Below are 20,230 nucleotides of genomic sequence, written 5' to 3'. Positions count from 1 at the left end.
GTGTTATTTTTATCTATTGCATTTTAAAGTCTAGAGACTGGTGAACTGATGCTAAGTGGAAGACCTCACCTCAACCCTGCTGCTCGCATGGAATGGAAGTTAATAAGGGCTGCTCTGTGTTAGGGGCCCAGTTGTGGGGCCCAGGCCTGCCACCTGAACCTAGTTGCTTGGGTTTATCTATCTGTGAAAGGTTTCAGTGTTCACTCCTGGTTTAATCCTTTTTTGAAGAGTAGCTGTGGGATCAACTTTTTAATCTTTGACAGGCCTGTACAAACATCATGTTGAAGCTGCAGTCCTGGTGATGTCTGCAGTGCCATCTAATGGCTACAACCAGCCCAAGCAGCTTTTAACCTGTTTTTCTTTCTTTTTTTTCTTTCCTCTTTTTTTCTTTTTTTTTTAACAGCACGAAATTTGTTACCTCCAAGAGATCGCAGTTTGGTAGAGCAGTGGGGTCTCTGCTCTTCTGTGCTGTATGCAGCCTTTCTCTTCCTGGCAATAAAAATAAGATGGGCTTCCTTCTAGATTTTTATCACAGTAAAAGGCTTACTCCCCACAGTGTTGTCTTGACAAAGTTGGAGACTCTCTGGAAATTTCCTCCATCATAGATATTAGTGACAGGGCAAGATCTCCCTGACAATTTCTCTAATAGAAGGGAGTTGTTCTTATGTGGAAAATCATCCCCAGTGCACAGAAAATGCCTTACAGGGCTCCCTACAGCCCAGTTCAAATCCTACACTTTGTATGTCCCCAGTTGTAGGACCCTGTGTCCTGTGCTAGGCTTATGCTAAACCATTTGTGACATTTCATGAAACAGCCCCCCTGAAGCTCCATCCTCCCAATATGTGGCCACCATGGACTTTACACTGAGATTCAGTGGAGGGAGGCTTTAGGCTTAAACCAGGCAAAGGCAGGGAGACTCAAGCATTGGTGAAAAAAAGCTGTTTTCCTCCCTGTCTGTGTCAGCTAGTTGCTTGTGGTAGCTTTCTAGTGGTGCAATGGAAATAAGGCAGGACAGAACCTGAGAGTTGCCCTTAGCATCTAATTTGTCTTTATTTAAAACACCGTCCAGATACTTTTTAAGTTCCCCAAAGTGTTTTATATTCTTAAATGATGCTCAGATCTTCCCATGGTTTCCTGTTCAGGAATGGTTTTCACTCTTCAGACCTAATCCATCCAGTTCCTTGGCTCACCTTGTAAATTCCTAACTATTGCAGAGTGGAGGGATGCTGGCAGTGCCTGAGATCTTTCCTTTTCTCTCTGTCACATTATAATTTTTAAGGCACTTGGTCATTTGTGACCAAGCTCAAGTTTGTTATAGTGTATGAGGAGACTTAGGGTTTTCTATCTGAGTGAATATACTTGAAGCTTCTTGCAAGGATGTGGAATTACACCTAGTGACTCAGATGGCCCTTCTAGGATGCTAAGTCCCTTGAAGTAGAAATTCAGCATGAGGAATGGATTACCTAGCTCTTAACAGGGAGCCACGGTGATGCTTTTGGCCATATGTAGTCTTGCAGCTTTAATGACTGTTCCTATGAACGAAGATCAGAACTCATGCCAGTCAAAGCATCACATTTGAGTGGTTTTATTCCAAAATACATTTATTTGTGTCTTGTGCGTCAGACTTTGTTTTAAACATTTGGATGCCCTGCTGAGTTTTACTTTTATTGCTGTAAATATCTTTTACATGAAGAAGATTTTGAATCTTGGCTGTAAATATGAGGTGCTGGTGTTTAATTTCTTTTTTATTTGTCCTCACTGTAGGATTTGCTCTTCTCGGAGGACATCCTTCCTTCCTTACAACACAAGACATACATCTGGGCACTAATGAGAGTCTTACAGATACAGCAAGGTTGGTAAAATGTCCCTTGATTGATCACTATGTATTTGGTAGTTGATCAGGCTGAAACCTGTCTCACAGAATTTTGGAAGCTAATATTTTCTTTCTGGAAAATATCAGAAGGCACTCCGGATTTCTTAAATATTTACAGATCAACTCACAGAATCTGTAGTTCCGTACACCATCATTCTATCCACTCTAGCTCTCCAAAACGTCTCACGACAAAAAATATTTTTACCAAATTTGACTTATAGAGTGTTAATGAGAGTGACAGTCACACAAACGGAAACATTTTATGAACCTCAGTAGTACAGCTCCACTGATGACAGCACATATATTCAAACAAGACTAGAACCTTCTGGTTCTGTTGCTCCTCATGGAGCTAGAAGTACAGCTGACTGACAAATCAAAAAGTAAAATCAAAAAGCAAAGACTTTATTTATCCTAGTTAGGCCAGCTGCTGGTGGGCCTTAGCCTATCTGCAGTGACAGGGTGGCACTGAAGGCCACTCTGATCCCCCTATTTCAGCAGCACCAAACTTGACCGATACTTTGCAGTTTCTGATTTCATGTGCCTTCCTCCACAGCTGTACCCACTGTCAGGACAGCTGTGGAGGCTGGGCTATGGCATTGTTCTCTTACTGGCACCCTTGGAAGATCAGCCTATCCCCATTGCCATAGCCGGGTAGGATTGAGCTCAAGGTTTTTCTCCAGTGGATTCCCTCTGATGTTGCAGAAAGTACACAGAACATGAGGTTATCTTTTGCAGTTGCTCTTGCTGTTTTTCATAGCACTCCATGTATTAAAGACTCATCCAACCTCGGTATTGTGCTGCTTTCTAGGCAGCCCTTTTGCAGCCTGAGGTTGATTCAGGCAGGCTCAGCTGTTGGAAGGTTAGTAGTGTCTGAAAGGTCCTTTTTGTTCTGGTGAAAGACATGCAGTGTCAAGCTTGTCAGGCTCAATTCCAAATATGCAATCAGCCAGCTGAGGTTCCTTTGCCTCTGCTGTATACTATAGTTTTCACAGTCAGTGGGAGAGGTTGTTTGAGAACTATGTTGCTGTTCTCTCTGTGATGAAATCCAAGGAAAATGTAAGAAAAAGACCAAACATTTGAACATTTGAAGTTTTTCTTTCTTGCCTTTAACTACTGAAGTGGAAGACATATGGGTGTTGATAGAAGAAAGTCAAAAATTCAGTCTCTTGAGGCTTGAAAGTATTTAGCTCTCACTCCTTGCTAGATACGTAACTGTCAGTATCAAAGTAAGCTGCAATAATAGTGTTCAGATGTTTCAACAAAAGTGTGTCTCACTGCCTTGCTTTAGTAACTACAAGTTTAAAAGATTCAAAAATCGTGTAAACTTGTGGGCCTACAAAGGGAACAGGTTAATCTGAGACTTAACAGTCAAATCTGAGGTACATTATGCCACTGTGTCCAGTAGCCACTGTAGCCAGTTCAGCAGAGCTCATACACTGCCGTGGGGTTCAAATACATCCCCTCAAAAGAAATTCTTCGTATATCATGGGACATAGCCCCAGTTTAAGCAGGATAGCTGTAGCTTCATTAAAGTGTTCCATTTAAATGCTTCAGAGCACATGCATCCCTGCTACAACTCTATTGGCATGAGAGATGTAGGATTTTTCAAGTCAAACATACATAACTTACTATGTCATATTAAAGGTGAATGGGAAACCTATCAAAGGTAAATCCCCCACATTGATGTAAATAGTATTATTATTCTCCAAGTGTCTTGCCTTTTCTTCCGTTCTCAGTAGACCACTGTAGGCAGAGAGCCTCTTGGCAGAGAAGGGCGAGAAGAGGATGCTAGCAGAGGGCACAGTAGGAGGGAGATGAGAGGTTGGTGCTGAGAGACTGCGACTGAAGAGACAGAACCTGACATGGTGAGCAGGGGTACCGGCACGCCAGGCTGGAAAGATGAAGATCAGCTATTTACATCAGCTTAAAGGAACTGAAATTGAGAAGGGATGGGACACACCAGAGCAGTGGAGAATGAATGAAAAAGTGCAGAGGTGTCACATTTGGGAAGGAATGACTTCAGGCTCCAAGACAAAATGATGTGGAAGGATTGCAGTGCCACCAGATGTGGCAGGTGAAGCCAAAGGAAGGGTTGATTTACCAGGGCCAATGTGAGATTGCCCTGTGGCACTTATGAATGGGAAGGGAAGGACAAATGGTGAGACTCTTCAGAGCAGTATGTCAGGGTGCCATGTGGGCTTGTGGATCCTTGGGGATTAGGGAGGCTCGGGTGCCAGGAGCAGGGCATAGGGTGTCCTGGGTCAGGCAGGGCAGGGCCTCTTCAGCCGGCATCCATCCCACTGCCCCCAGCCAGGGAGCAGGGCAGCCAGAAGGCAGCCAGGGGCAGCCACAGCCCAAGGACATCAGGCATCTCTGTGAGGATGGAGGTGGGCCAAGGCCAGGCTGGGACATCAGCCCGCAGGTAGGGGTCCAGGTCAGGATCAGCATGGGCATGGTTACAAAGCAGCAAGAGATGTGACTCCCAAGAAAAAGGGGTTGGCCCTGATGGAGGCTCCTCGCAGTGCTGTCTGGGAGCCTCACGCCCCTGACATCAGAGCGATGAGGGGTAGCCCTCAGCTGCGCTATTGCAAAGTTGGCTCTGAGCCCCAGCAGCCAAACCTTCAGGAAGGGGATGGATGTGGTCAGGGCCCTTATACAGTGCTCCCCTGCAATAACCTCTCCAAGCACCATCCCACCAGACGTGCAGGACTGTCATCTGGAGGCTCTCTGCCATTCAGATGCCAACCCTGCAGCAAATCCAGGTGTGTTCTGATACACAAATGGACATTGTATAGGCCAGTTTTCATTTCTTCTTCTTCCCAAATGGGATAATAAAGGACCATTAAATCTTTGGTTCACAGTCTCTTGAATGACTTTTGTTTGCACAAGCAAAAGGAAAAAAGAAAGACAGTAAACTACAAGAAAAAAGGCAAAAAGTAGAAGCAAGCAAATCTTCCAGTCATTCTGGACTAGTCCTCATTCTGTGAAGAAAGCTCCCACAATATCCACTTCCCATGCAAGCCTTCAGCCCCCATTTTCTCTGTCACTGCTTGCTTCTCCAGGTCAAGTCCCTGTTTATGACCCTGACTTGGGGATTTTGCTCCTCTGCTGAGTCACAGCACTCGCCTGCTACAGTGGAGTGAGGGCTTTCCCAAGTCCTTATAGAGCCCCATGTGCTCTGCTTCACTCCTGCTCTCATTAACAGAATAATTATTCTGTTTACCCAAAAGAACAACCTGAGTGTTAACTCCTTGGCATTTCTTGTGAATGAAGGATAACATGCCAACCTCATTCAGTTAATGTAAGAATAAAAATAGAATGCCTGTTGTAGACCCAGAGGGTATTTCAAATATTTACAGCCATGTGTCTACGGCTCTGAAGGCCTTAGAAGTACTTGAGATTGAGACTTAAAGCAAAAGGGGCACAGATCTATAAAGTCCCCAGTTTTTATTAGAATTGCTGCAGGTACGGGTTGAAAGCATTTCTGCTGTGAACATATTTTTAGTGACTTATTACCTGCTCATAATACCGTTCTTCCATGCTTCACAAGATGTTTACATTTACGCTGGCACAGTAGCAAAAAGTTACCACCCATGAAGGAGCTCTAAGCCTTTCAGTGCTGTTTAGCATGTCTGATCTATTATGTGAAATGGAATAGAAGTACTGTATCTGTATCTTCCATTGTAGAGCAGTTCCATTGTGCACCACTATCGCTGAGTGGCCATAAGGTTCAGTGACAGCACTGAAGAGCTCATAGGATGATTTTACCAGTCCACTGGCATTATTAGGAGATGAATCTCTGCATCTATGGGGAACAGGTTTACTTCTCATCGCTTACTGAGAACACATCCACCATATGCCCCTGTAAGACTATGAATGACAATGAAGTAGTCTTGTCAGAAATGTAAACCTTTTGAATGGATACATACTTTCAAAAGAAAAACAAAACTACCTTGAATAACAATATTCTACCCAAAATACATGCAGATACCCCGTTTTCAAATTCAGAGATCAGCCATACCAAAAAGGCATGCTTTTATTTGTGTTTAATTTTTGATTCCTCAGAGGATACACTTGAGTAAAAATCTCCAGCTTTTCTCTGTAGAAATAAAAGTTATTTTGAAAAAAGAGATATGCAGCATTCCAATACACTTGTATATTTCCAAGCTCTGGGATTTTGAAGCTTATAGGCTCACAATCTTGCAAAAAGAATGAAAAGAGAAAAAGACCTCGTAATTGGTGATAACATAGGAACCTTAAATGAAAAGTCACCTGATAAGCCTGTGCTTACTCCCCTCACCTTCCAAAACTTCATCTTTACTGAAGACTTTTATCTAGCCAGGTCTTTTTTCCTATGCAATCCCAGCCTTACATGGTTTCCTTTAAATTGATTCGAATACAGGAGACTTCATCTCCTCAGATGAGGTCTAATTTTTTTTTTTTTCTGAGTTCAATTTGGTTTTGATTTCACAAAGAATAAACCCAGTTTCCACCTGTGTTTCTTACTATAAGATATGACATCTAGAAATGCTGGCAGAAGGACTCTCTGATGTCTTGCTGGTAAGTGTCTAATAATTCTAGTATCTACTTTCAACAGATTAAGGAAGAAAATCCAGCAGTTTTCACTAGTCGGTAATTTATTATGACTGAATTTCCTCTAATGGCATTTCCTGTAACGGAACCATCTTCTTGAAATTCTTTATCAGTTGTGTTGGGTAGGAATCAGCTGTCCTGATATCCTAAAAAAAGGTCTAAGAAAAATGGGCAATTTCCCAGTGTGATTGCCTCTTTTCCTTGACTGGTGGGACTGGCTGTGTCTTGTTTAGGGTGGACACCTGTTAGATGGCTACCAAAAGGGACCATGCATCCCATTTCTGATGACTAGTTCAGAACAGAACAGGTTTTCCACAGTCACATGCTTCAAGCTAGAATAAACACACACACAGAGAAAAAGAAACTCGTGAGCTAAGAAGAAATAATGACACAAACAGCAACTGTTCCAATACCTTGCAATCAGTCAATACCCTGTTCAGTTCCTCCTTTTAACTTGTAGCTGCTATCGGCAGTCTTTTCTTCAGAGAGAGCTCTACAGGGAATCTTGTAACATTTTGTAAGAGTTTTGCTTGTGTGAGGAATGTCTGGTATCAGTAGAAAATATTTGTTACTGACTTCATCAGGAGATTTGTCTGTGTAAAGGCCATGGCATTAACAGACGTACTTCCACAAGAGGAGATACCAGAATTCTTCATGGCTGATCAGGAAGATAGATACTGCGACGGTTTTTCATACTCTTCTATTCAGTCTCTTCCTTATTTTGTTTTAAGGTCCTATTAGAGATAACATGAAAACACACAAAATGCTACTTCAGAGTCATGCTTCAGGGCCTGATTAAAACACAGAAATGCAGAGAAATGCAGAGCTCCAATCCGTGTTTAATTTATCTAAAGAATTCAGAGCATACTGAGTATGCTATGCTAATCCACTATGCTAATCTCTGAGTCTTTCACACTTCGGCAAACGAGGCTAAGGCCGGAGTGGTGCAGTGACTCCTGCACGCCCCTATCGAAATACTGAGTTTCAAATTTGGGCATTACTTCAACGCTGATACCATGTGGGTCAATATGCAGGTGTGTAGGTAGCAGAAAGAACAGGTTGGTGTTGTTGGCCTCCTGTTTCTGTGTTCATTAAGATCAGTAAATAATTGTGGTAATCTAAAACAGACCCGTATTCCTAATCCTCACAAAGGTCAGGCCACCATTCAGAGACACTAATATTCAGTCAATGCTACATTTGTTCTTTGCTAAAAGACTCAAGAAATCTTATAACTTACCTCTTCTGAAGTTATCAAATTCTTCAAATGTTACAGTGCCACGCAATCTCTTATCTTAGTACAGATACCTTAACGTTTATTGATGTTACATCTGTAGCTACAATCAAACGCTAAAGAGAAAAAAACTTAAAATACAGCAGCAGTTTTCATTTACTTACTATAGGTTGTTAATAAGTAAAACTGCTTACTTATTAGCAGCTTGTTAAATGTCTGCATTTAAGTGTGTTATGCAGGCATGATAAATTTTTCAGATAGCTGAAAAAATTTGATTCATTACCACTTCTCATTAATATTTATGTGCTGCAGGCTGAAGAGTGCAACAGAGATATATTTATTATGTTTGACTTGGGTATTTTCTGCCATCCTCTAGGGTGCTGTCCAGAATGACAAATGCAATCTTGGCTCGAGTTTATAAGCATAACGATCTGGACCTAATGACGAAAGAAGCCACGATCCCAATAATCAATGGATTGTCTGATTTATACCATCCTCTCCAGATTTTAGCTGATTACCTAACTCTTCAGGTAACAATATAATCCACGTTTAATAACAATTTTTTTTTTGCTATGTCTTGGTCTTGGTAAGTATTTGGGGAAGTCAGGTTCAAAACCATTTATTCCTAGGTTTTTCTAACTGGTAATTACATAGCACTTGTTATTTAAAGAGATCTTCATCCAGCAATATAATTAAGGACCTGTTTAATTTAAAACAATTACCTAGTCCAATCAGCTGTAGTGGACTGAAGTTAAGCATAAAATTAAGTACTTCATTGGAATTAGGCTACAATTCAAAAAATGTGCAGGGGGCTTTACATGTTAAGATAAGGGTGAGATGTTGGCTCAACCAAAGCCAGTGGAAGTTTTTCCACTGACTTAAAAAAACTCAGTAGTTCACTCTTGATTCCGCCCTAACCTGCGAACAGTTTAAAAAGAATCATTATCCATATATTAGGAAATTGGTTGAACAAATTTATTTTGAAAAGCCAGTTAATGCTACCAGTGCAAATGCCTAGTGTTCAGGCACTTAAACCTATTTAAATTTTGCTCAAGTCAAGGAATAGCTAAAAAAGATCATATTTTGTAGTTTAATCTAATGAAATAGTTGATTTGACAGCAGGGTAACTTTTACACATAGAATACCAGATGTTTATCTGTGAACAGAAGTACTATGCTGTTTTACAATCAGTTGAGGAACTGGCTTATAAAAAAGATTATTATGCTGCAGTGCTGGTTGACAGCTATGATGAACTCCTCTGACCTTGTTTACTTTCTGAATTAATAAAAATCACACTGCTTGAAAAAGGGAGGGCAGAATAATTTCCTGATTCATTCAGCTGTGTTTCTCAGCTGTCAAAGACTTTGCTATGGGACATTCAGTATGTCCAAGGAAAAGATCTGGTGAGAGTAATATAAAATTATTCATACCTTAAATTTTAAATACTGAAAGACTTATATGTTTCATGAAAATTACTTTTTCCTTACTTTGATTAGTATTTTCAACACTAAAAGTGAAGAGACCAGCAAAAGTCGGTGAACTTCAGACTAAAATTCTTCACATACCTTAGGATAAGTTACATTTGTGAGATCAGGTTGAGCCAGCCTCAATGAACTGTTCAAATTACATAAGACAGTAAGCTGTAATGAGAACGTCATCAATCATTAAATGTCATAATTTCATTTAAACACTGTGTGCAACTGTAAACCAGGTGAATCTTATGGTTGTGTTTTGTGGGGGGTTCTATCTTGCAAACACCTGAGTTATTAACATTTTATCACTTGTGAATAACAAGATTCAGGAATAATCTGTGACTCATAGTCTACACAACTATTGATATCTCTGCCCCTAAACCTGGTTTTATCCAGGCCACTGACTACGGCACCAAAGTTCAGAGTGCTGTTGCCCTGTATTCCATCTCCAGTCAATGAAGAGAGACCGCTGAGCATCTCAAGGCACCCTCTAGAGATGTAGCTCTTTCTCCACTGATCTTAGGGAGAAACCTATGGAGATCAGCAGAATGAGTACATGCCCTGTTGATCATCCCCTGCTCCTCCTCCATTGTGTCCTTGTATAGGGCAGCCATGGTAGAAGCTCCGAGTGAACATGAGCCCACAGACTGGACTTTTCCTTGGTTTGAATACCTAGGGCAGCAGCAACAGCAGGTGGGTGTCCTTGTTGCATCAAGCGCTGGGGAGTATGTCTTTGCAAAGAGTGTCCCCGCCCATTTTACATGATGAGGAAACAGGACCATAACAGTTGGTGCTGAAACAGAAGAAACATTTGACATGGAGAGGTATCATGATAAAGCGAGCACTTACAGAGATCTCAAGGAATGGCTCAGCTTTTGGACAGCCGTGGAAGCTTTTTAAAATTCGCAGCACTTTCCCAGTCAGCCTGATAAGCAGAACAGTTTCCTCCAACTGTGCCCATCTCTCCCCTAGTCTTTCCAGCATGTTCCTTAGCCCAGAGTTTGTCAGAAGGTGTTTAGAGGGCAGCTCGGTGGCCGCCCCACCTTGCCAAGGGCATGCTGCACCACTGGTTTCTGACCCACTTTCCGTTCTTGCTTTCTTGCCCAGGAGGGAGGGGCAGGCAGGGGGGAACTCTCAGCAGCGCGCTGTGGGTGTTGGCACTTTTTTCCCTTTCTGCCCTGCCCATCTGCTGCCTTTTTTTCCTCTTTGCGCTGTACACTGAGGTGGTCTTCCAGCCAGTAGCATGTAATAAAATGCCATTTTAATCATATAATGGTCACAGAAGCAGGATTAACACTTGAAGAAGTGTGAGCCACGGGGTTTAGTTGTTACTTACCACAATGAAACTTCTCGTGGGATTATTGGCAGGGTGAAAAGAGTACTGCCTGCAAGAATATTAATATAGAGATGTTGAATAGTACCACTGATTCTTTAAATGAGTTGAAAGTTCATATAAAACATTTGGATCCCTTTCCTGCAATAGAAAGGCAATTTATTTAATTTATACATACATGCAAACTAAAATAGTGGCGCTGACTGCCAGCCTTATATTTAAATGTAACTACAGATTTTGTGCCGCTTATTTCTCTTTAAAAATGTCTCTTCCTTATCTCTGTAAATACCTTCCTGCCTGGGCCTGCTCCTCCCTGCTCCCAAAATGTAATTTTTTTTTTCCTCTTCTGTTTTCTCCTGCTGCATTTGCCAGTGGAGCACTACATGCACTCTGGCCCTCTTCATGCTTAGCACATTTTTATTCTTCCATTTTCTAAATCCTATTGATTTTGTCATGTGCCTTCTTGAATCCTCTTCGAGCACTTTCTCTTCGGTCTGAAACTGCCTAATTTCTTGGTTTGTTTTGTCAGAATGTCTTCTTGCTTCTGATTCCCTTTTCACAGGTGCATTTTAGTGTGGTTGTTTCAGTATCGTCTGTTGCATTCCCGCAAACAATGTGGCTGGTTTATTTTCAGGGCTGTCAGTTCTCGTTCTGTATTCAGGATGTTCTTGTCAGATCACAAAGTGTGCTCCTGTCATGAATACTGGGGTGAGATTCTTCAGGTTCCTCTTGCCCAGTGCCTTCTTCCTGAGCAACCTGGAGCCCCTCACATGATTGACGTCTAAGCTGGCTCTGCCCTTTAATACTGTGGTCAGGATTAATGCCTTCTATTAAGCCAAGAAGGATGTTTTTCTTAGCATACGTGCTACCCTCTTTCTCAAAGTTGGGTTGAGCTGAGTTTGCTTTTGAGTTATAATCCACTAGAAATGGTTGTAGACATTATGCAACCTGATTTTGAGGGTTTGGGGATTTGGCCTTTAAAAACTATGAGTTTGTGTGCTGGTACTGTGCACACCCAGAGCCACTTTACTTCTCTGTCTGTGCTGAAGGCATGTAACAGCCACTTGTTGAGTCCACCTGGTGCCTCTCAGTCTCCTGGGCAGGAGCTGTGGCTCACAACTTCTGCTCTGCGAAGCTTGGCTGGAGGGCAGCATCACACAATTTGTATTCCGGGAACAAACCAGGTATTGACACTGATTCAATTGATATTAATGTCACTGGCCAAATCAGCTAACTTGTAGCTGACTGCAGGATGGCCAGACTGGTAATTAGAGTGGATCCATATGCCACTAGCTTTTTATGTCACTGGTCTGAAGGGAAATTTCTTTTTCAGAAAGAAATGGTTGGCGTAAGAAATACATCAGTGACTCCTTTTTAAATAGCATAACAAATTACAGTCTTGCCCAGCTTGAAGAGGGCTGCCATATGTTCTCAACTTCTCCTCAATGTGTGACCCAAAGAGCTCAAATTATTACAGTCTTCGAATTCATCACCATCATCATCATCATCATCATTATTCTAACAATTAGAAATCCCAACTAAGATCTGGACTCTAGAATGTACTGTTTCAATAACCATAACAAAAACCAATGTGGGACTAAGAAAGATACCTGGCCCAGCATCTGCCTTCAGCTCAGTTTGAGAGCTGGTAGATCCAAGGTGTCCCAGTTTCTCATTTGCACTGTCTCCCAAAGGGCTAAAGCTTTGACTAGTCCCCTGCTTTCCATTTGACAGATTATTGATTCTTGTTTTAATTGAGGGCTGTTATGACTGTTGTGGTCAAACATTTCAGAATTAATCTATAATGGTGTCAGAGTTTCAGCCTAGCTGGAAGCAAGTCCAGGCAGAGGCAGACGTGAAATGTCCCTAATTAGTTAAACCAGTCTTCTCTAAACATACAACAGTGCTGTATCACTGAGCATGCTTATTTTTTCCCAGGGTTTGATACACTGATACACTGCAACCATGGATAAGAACAGAATGAAACATTGTAAAAGCAGCATGAGGATAAGAAAGTTGACTGTAAAATTGACATTAAGTATTTAGCAGGGATTTTTCATGAGAATAGCAAAGCCAGGTTTTGTGGCGCTACAGCAGCAATCACTAGTTTGCCAAAGAGGCATTCATAAGGGAGAAGGGCTCTAGAATTTCTAAATATGTTATTTTTTTGTATGGCTTTACTAGGAGTATAAATATTTTGAAGTAGGTTCCAAATGTAAAGAGAAACTGCAGAACACCCAAGCAGGTAAAAAGCCTACATCAATATAACAGAGTTTGGAAAAATTGGGGAGGGATGTAAGGGGAAAAATATCTTCAGAGGCTCAGGTGATTGGCATGTATTGTAAAGGTTCTGGTTTAACTGGAGTGTTACCATCGTGGCAAAACCCTTTTAGCAGGATTTTCTCTGTGCAGTTGTATAAGCATATACTATAAAACAGGAAAAAAAATGTATGTCTCGCATACAGTAGCTTTCATATTGCCTCAAAGCTTTCTGGTTCTGACCAACACAATCATCTCATCTTTCTTGGAAGCTGAGGACGTATGCGTATAAGCAGCACAGTCACAGTCATAGTAAGCTGGCTTTAGATGAAAAGGTTTGAGTTACAGCAGCAGTGTAGCAGTGGCAGCATAAAGCTTGGCACAAGATATAAAATAGGCTCCACTAGCACACACAGAGCTTTATTCTGCCTTGTCTGCAACTTCTTCCATTAGCTAAACATCTTCATTAAGATTAGCTCAGCTCCACTCTATACAGTAGTCACTGCAGATGTGGCTTTGCAATTTGCTGTGCATATTGAGGGTCATTATACAGACATCTCCAGTACTTCGTATTTTATCTGTAACAGCTAGTAGCTTGGGAAAACAGAGAAAAGTATTTAGGATGCAGTGTGCTTCTTTTAATGCAGAATAGCAGCTGGTAATAAGGTGGAAGTTATTTAACATAGCAGTATATTTGTGACTCACTAGTCAGTGTTTTGAGCATTACAGGCTGCAATGTCCATTTTTAAACAGTAAGATCAAAAGAATTCAGGGCTGTCTCATTTGCTCCTGGCTGTGGGTTCATGTCTCAGCTATCACTAAGCCCTAGCTGGAAACAACCCCTTAAATAAATGCTTTAGTTTGGCCTTCTCCTAGGAGCACCATTGCTAAGAGATGTGGAAGGACTTTGAAAGATCCTTAGAGACCTGCAGAGCTGTTACACTGAAATAACTTCCATGTCCACAAAGTCCACGGAAGATTTGCTCTCCTGTGAATGCTCCTGCATCAAACCCCTGCCAATAAGCCTGCTGCTAACAAACTTAGACTGAGAAAACAATAGTTTTACAATACCATAGTTTTAGCCCTTAAACTGTAGGCAGCCTAGGACTCTATTAGGTTTAGATTTCAATGGCATTTTAATGTCATTCAATATTTCAAGTGCTACTATTTTTGACTCAAAATTGTGGTCACTGGCAGAAATGCCAATAATTTTGTTCTGGAACAGCTTCACAACTATTTGTTTAGGAGAAGCTGCTGCCAGGAGAGGAGGGGGTAGTCCCAGCCCTTTTCCTGTTTAGTCTTTTGGCATCTTTGCTTCGAGTGCCTGCAAGGTTGCCAGTTAGTACAGCTCTACAGTGTGGATGCTTATCCTCTCTGACAAGCATTGAATCATGTCACAGAAAGTGTTGAAACACTGTCTGGCTTCCAGCTGCTACAATGCAATAGTAGCATAGCCCAGTTTTGAACTAAGAATAAAAGGCTCGCTGTCATGTCTTTAGTCTTTCGAGTCATGAGGTAGAGTTGTACAGAGCAGGCGTATAGAAGTATTTGGTTATGTCTTTGCAAACTTTCTGGTATCAACTTAAGTACCTATAAGCATGCATATTTAAAACAAGGCTTGCTAAAGGGCCTCAAATTGTCCTGCTCTGGAAATATGAAATTCCTGTTACTCTTGTTCCTCCTTAGGCCTTATCTGTTGGTGGCTGAGGGCCAGAGTAGCTGTAAGTGCCATCAGGCAAAACTACAGTTAATGCTGTAATGCTGTTTCAAGTTCGGGCAATCCACTCTAAAAAAATCACTGCACTCTCTGGCTGTACAACAGAGAGCCAACCCTGCAGGCCATGAGTGGCACAGCTGCTTTCGAAGTGTTGCTCTTCGCTGTCCTGTACAGCTGTGACAGTTAAAATGCACTCTAAGGGCATGGCCACTGCCAGCGCCGCAGGGAACATCGTGTAGAGACAACCAAGCCCGAGCAAACCCGAATAGGGATATTTTCACAATTTGGGGGAAAGCTGGAAGGAGTGCTATCCTAGGCATTAGGACTGCCTCTAAATTAACAATTTCTACTATTCACTGACATTTATGAGCACCAACCCATGGCTGTACGGCTTTGGTGCTAAAGTTACAGTGTGTCTGGTGCTGTGTCTCTCAGCCTGGGCCTCACCATACGGCATACATGTCAATGTGTCCTTCACTGGAGAAAGCTGCAGCATTTGGGTCTTCATGTAAGACACGGGGGGCTTTCCCTCCCTGACCATCTTGTAGCTGCAGTGAATCTAATTGAAGGTATGGTTCCATGCGGCTAGCATTTGAAGGTAGTCAGCCTTCTTTGTACCAGACTGGTCTGATCAATCCCTCCTACCTAGGGCATCAGCTTGCTCAGTTTTCCTGGAACATAACCCCAGGGCTGTCTGATTCATTTGGCAGGAGCACTATGGTGGGTTGAACGGGCTCACTATCACCTGGATCGGGGATGGAAACAATGTCCTCCACTCCATCATGATGAGTGCTGCAAAGCTGGGAATGCACCTGCATATTGCGACTCCCAAGGTAAGAGAGCCATGCGCATGGAGTGAGGAAGGCAAACTTGGCCCACTCTTGTCTCAGCCACTTGGATATTTCCCCAGGGCCTCAGCTAGTGGTGCTTGCATGTATCTTGAGTGACAGCTTTCAGAACCAAGGTTAAGAATCCTGATTCAGTTATTTTGATGCAAAGCAGGAATAATTCTACTGAGTCCAACTTCAGAAGGGCTGAGGGGAATTAATGACTGCAGTATAAATCACAGAGGATGATAATTCCATTTGTTACAAAGTCACCCAAAAAAATGTGAAAGTTGTTTCAGATTTGTGAAAGTGTTGCATTTTGGTTGGTTCAGATTCGTGATGCAGCTTTTTAGAATGCTGCATTGTAATACAATATAAAATATAAAACAAAGAATCAGTTTAGAACAAAAAATTAAATGATGTAGAGGCATTTCATTCTGTAACTGTTGAAATACATTTTTCTTACCGTATCAGAACACTTTCCACCAGTTTATCTCCAAAATAAACTTTCAACAAAATCAACATAATTTCCTCAAGATTTACAGTTCTGAAAGACATTCTTCTTCCCATGGCAAATGGTTCAATCATGTCGTGGTAATCAATATTTTTCTAACTAGTGTTAATAATCAGTAAGGATCTTATATATGTTCCATGATATGTTACTTATCATCTCTTTTGGCAGGGCTTTGAACCAGACCTCAGAATAACTAAAATAACTGAACAGTACTCCAAAGAGGTAGGAGCCTAAGAAATAGCCTAGTAGAGTAGTTTGAATAGGGTTTATTTTCATTATAAACGAAGTTGAAGTTCCTTGTCTTCCTGATCTTCCTTATTTTATTCACATTAGCATGGTACCAAGTTACTTCTCACAACAGATCCTTTGGAAGCTGCAGACGGTGCCAATGTCTTAGTTACAGATACATGGATAAGTATGGGACAAGAAGAGGAAAAGAAAGAAAGACTGAAGGCATTTCAAGGTTATCAGATTACAATGCAGGTAAACATTGAGATTTAGTTTTTGTTGATGCTTTTGCAGTTTGCATTTATAAGAATCAGCATGGGTTTGATTTTTTTTTGAGTGGGGCCATGGAACAACCACATTCAAACCTCCCTTCAGCTTGAAAAACCCACAGAGGAAACAAAGTTTGAGTTATCTTATATGCTTCACACAGCTTGGCTTCTTTCAGAGCTTCCCAATGAGATCTAACTCCAGAACATGTGCAGGAGAGCTAACCCTTTACTTCTATGTGACCTAAAAACTATTTCTAACTTTGCATTTCCTCTTTGCTACCAGATATGATTCCTTACATTTTGTTTAGAATGAGCAGCTCACAGATTAACTCTTAAATGCCTGGGCAGCATTTGGGGCAATTTTGTGTATATCTGTCAATGAATAAAGCATTAAATAGATGTCTTTAAAATCATCTAGTTGAAATGCTTATCAGCAAAAAATCAGTTAGAGAAAACATCACAAAATCAGTTAGAGAAAATGTAAAGTCATAAACTATTAATTGTCCAAGATAAAAAGGACATTTTCCTTGCTGATACAATTACTGGTTTAATTGACTGTATTTTAACATAAGTTCACAAAATACTATTGACGGGTATGTCTCTGAACTGGCCTAAAATGCTTTAATTCATTGTTCATTGGTATTAGATCAATATCTTATGAGTGACAATGCCAAAAGAAAAAAATTACAGCCTTTTAAATCATGGTTTAGTATGTTCTTGTTGCAATTATCGATAATATTATATTACTGTATGGCATTCAAATAAAGATTGCACTTTATTGATCCACTAGGTCACTGGAGTTTTTACTCCCCTACTAAAGCCAGAGAAATAGGAGTAAAAAATTGACTTTTGTGAAGTCAGCACTGAACTCTTAACTGACTTAAATGGGGATATTCCCATCTTATTCACAGATGGGGAATTCTTTTGAAGTCAGTGGAATTCTTCTGAGTTCATCATCAAAGTAACTAGAGTGGGAGCTAATATAAAATTTGTTAACCTTTTCACTGGTTAAAGATTTTATTAATGTCCTCACATATTTCTTTTTTTTATATGCTTTTTGATCTACAGACTGCAAAATCTGCTGCTTCCAACTGGACTTTTTTACACTGTTTACCCAGAAAACCTGAAGAAGTTGATGATGAAGTATTTTATTCTCCACGATCATTGGTTTTCCAGGAGGCTGAAAACAGAAAATGGACAATTATGGTAAAAAAGGAAGATAACAGTAGTTAGAGGTTAGGGTCAGCTTCTGTTCTGCCTTGCACTACAGGCTTGGATTCAGCTTGGTTCCTCAATAAATAGTAAACGTTAATACATATGTTTCAAATGCACCCCACAACACATCACAATTTTGACTATAGGAAACATATATATGTAGCACAAATACTTCTGGACACCAGTGTGACTTATTTCAACAATGATCTGCTGTTGTTGACCCAGTTTTTATCACTAAGTGAAATCTATAGTATAAACTGTAATTTTTTGGTATTTAAATCACTGTGCTTACTCTAATTATTAACTCAGCTGCTCAATTTTAAAACATGTTAAATGCTGAGGTCCCAGGGACTGGTCTTAGAAACAACAATTTCCCATACGCTTAAACATGTTAAATGCTGAGGTCCCAGGGACTGGTCTTAGAAACAACAATTTCCCAAACGCTTAAAACTAGAGATTCTGCAGTTTTCTCTCAAGAAAAACTGCCACTGGCACCAGTGGGAACTTCCCCTGAGAAAGTGCTGCAAGAGCAAAGCTTTGAAGGACCCTGAAAAGTTATGGTGTGGGTAATACTGTGTGATCCATGGGAACCATGAGAGGACACTTGGCATTTAACATAAACCCTAACTCCCCTCTCAGCATTCCTAGAATTTCAGAAAATTACTGCCAGATCTCAGTAACCTGTTATTTATTGTCGGCTTTAGAACCATCATGTTCACAAAAGCTAGCGAAAACTTTCAGAGGTGGGAAAAAATCCAGAAATGGCATTTTCATAGCTCTCAGATGAACTCTAGATGTGCTCCAAGTGAATAAGTGCTTGAGTAGTGTATTTACCAAAACCTCAGATTTTGGACACGGTTAAAATATTAACAAATTTGTGTTAAATTCATAGTTTTGGTCTTAAAATTCCAAAAAGTGCTCATATTTTTTATTTTAATTTTGCAATGCTTCTAATTGCTCTAACTATTATTTTTTAAAAAGAAAATAAACCCTTTACTTTGGGTTCAAGCTACACATTTTGTTTGGTTAAGAAAAACGTCATATTTGTATTTTATCAAGCTATAAAAACAATGAATATATGGGTCTTGTTTATATATTATTTTCTACCACTTTCAGCTCAGACAGCAAACTGAAAAATATATTATTTGCTCAGCTGTAGTTCCAAACAGGGCTGAGTGCAGCTACGACATGGGTAGCAGCGGGAGGCTGCACAGCTGTATGTTCAGTCCCCACTGTGTGCCTGGGACTACCTGTCACACTGAGCAGTGCTGAAGGGAAAGGAAGGACAGGCAACAAGACCACCACCCCTGGAGAACCCTTGTAAATCCAGTTCTGGGCCAAAATAGCAATTTGCAGTCAGACATTGCTGTGAAATCACAACAGTGTGAACCAGGTCAAAACCAAGCAAGCATAGGGCTTGTTATGTACAGAGGTGTGGGGAGGACGGTAGAGCTGCTGCAATACCATGTTTTATTTAGCTGACATTCCCATTACTCTCATTTCACGGCCATACCTAAGGTTTTGTTGGAGTGTGTGTCAAATACTAGGAGAGGGCAGGAGGCGTAGATGACACACTATTAACCTCAGTGAGGATTTTCCATGGTTTACCACAGAAAGTATAGCTAAATTGGAATAAATTTCAAAGTCCTTGTTCAAGTATGGCTCTCACTGATGCTAATGGAAGTTCTGCTGAAATCCACAAGCAAGCCCATGTGCTGTTTGGGTACCTACAGCATCTCCTAGCAGTAGCTGAGGATACAATATAACACTTCAAAAAGGCCTCAGCATTTGGTCTAAACATGCTTTGAATTTCTCCTAGGCTGTCCATTAATATATTTTGTCTGCACTGAGAAAACCTATCAGCTACAATTCAGAACATCCTAACTGATTTTCAGCTCTTTCCTGATTCATCATCAGAAATTCTAGCAAATAAATCTAAGTGTGCAGTTTTTGTCAGGGCAATAATTTTCACAAGACTTTAGAGCTGGAAAATATTTCCCCCTTATTTATTTTTATGGAGTATCTGTTTCCAGTGTGATTGGATTTTTTCTTTTCTTCCTCCTCTAGGCTGTCATGGTTTCCCTGCTGACCGATTACTCACCACAGATACAAAAGCCTACATTTTGATGCTTGGATTCCTGCCAAGAGAAAAATATTCCTCATCGGCAGAATATTCTGGTCTGCAAATACATAGATCTTCTTCAGAAAGTATCAAGGCAATGAATGATTCTTTAATAAAACTGTATAGTTAGCTGTATAATATTGCATTACATTCATGAAAATGTTCAAGACAATAAGCACCATTGCAAAAGCTGCTTTTCATCTCGATGCTCCAAGCCGGCTATCCTTTCTAGTGATCAGCATCGACGGAAAATGTTCCAAGGTTGTACTTTAATTATTGGCTCTACCAGCATCATAGGCATACCATAGTCTACACATAGCTGTGTTGGAACTTGTATAGAATAATATGACAGACATAACCTTCTCTCTAAACCTGTCCATTTAATTGCTGATCTCAGGGACTGTGCGCAGAGAAACAGTGCTTTACTGTTTGCCTTGGTTGCCTGCACTTCCTGGGCACCCTGGCTCCTGTTTCCGTTCTCCAGCCAACCTCCAAATCCCGCTCCTGTTAGACATCAAAAATATGGAGACCTTGAAAGCATTATCTTTCTCCGTGACATTCCTGTGGGCTGGCACAG

The 20,230-nt window shown here is 40.9% G+C and overlaps 1 protein-coding gene across 1 annotated transcript in view; it reads left to right on the top strand.

Moving 5' to 3' along the window:
• Positions 1-19,785, top strand: part of OTC (ornithine carbamoyltransferase) — a 30,915-nt gene extending 11,130 nt beyond the window's left edge. The window contains exons 4-10 of the mRNA XM_009574685.1: positions 1,765-1,852; positions 8,074-8,227; positions 15,189-15,311; positions 15,988-16,041; positions 16,153-16,302; positions 17,385-17,522; positions 19,599-19,785. Coding sequence (XP_009572980.1) covers positions 1,765-1,852; positions 8,074-8,227; positions 15,189-15,311; positions 15,988-16,041; positions 16,153-16,302; positions 17,385-17,522; positions 19,599-19,658 — 767 coding nt within the window. The 3' untranslated portion in view covers positions 19,659-19,785. The remainder of the gene's footprint in view (positions 1-1,764; positions 1,853-8,073; positions 8,228-15,188; positions 15,312-15,987; positions 16,042-16,152; positions 16,303-17,384; positions 17,523-19,598) is intronic.
• Positions 19,786-20,230: the final 445 nt, after the last annotated feature.

Source organism: Fulmarus glacialis, unplaced genomic scaffold (genome assembly GCF_000690835.1).
Source record: "Fulmarus glacialis isolate BGI_N327 unplaced genomic scaffold, ASM69083v1 scaffold10863, whole genome shotgun sequence".
NCBI lineage: Eukaryota > Metazoa > Chordata > Aves > Procellariiformes > Procellariidae > Fulmarus > Fulmarus glacialis.
Note: the sequence above shows the minus strand (reverse complement) of the source record. Positions and strands in the feature narration are given on the sequence as shown.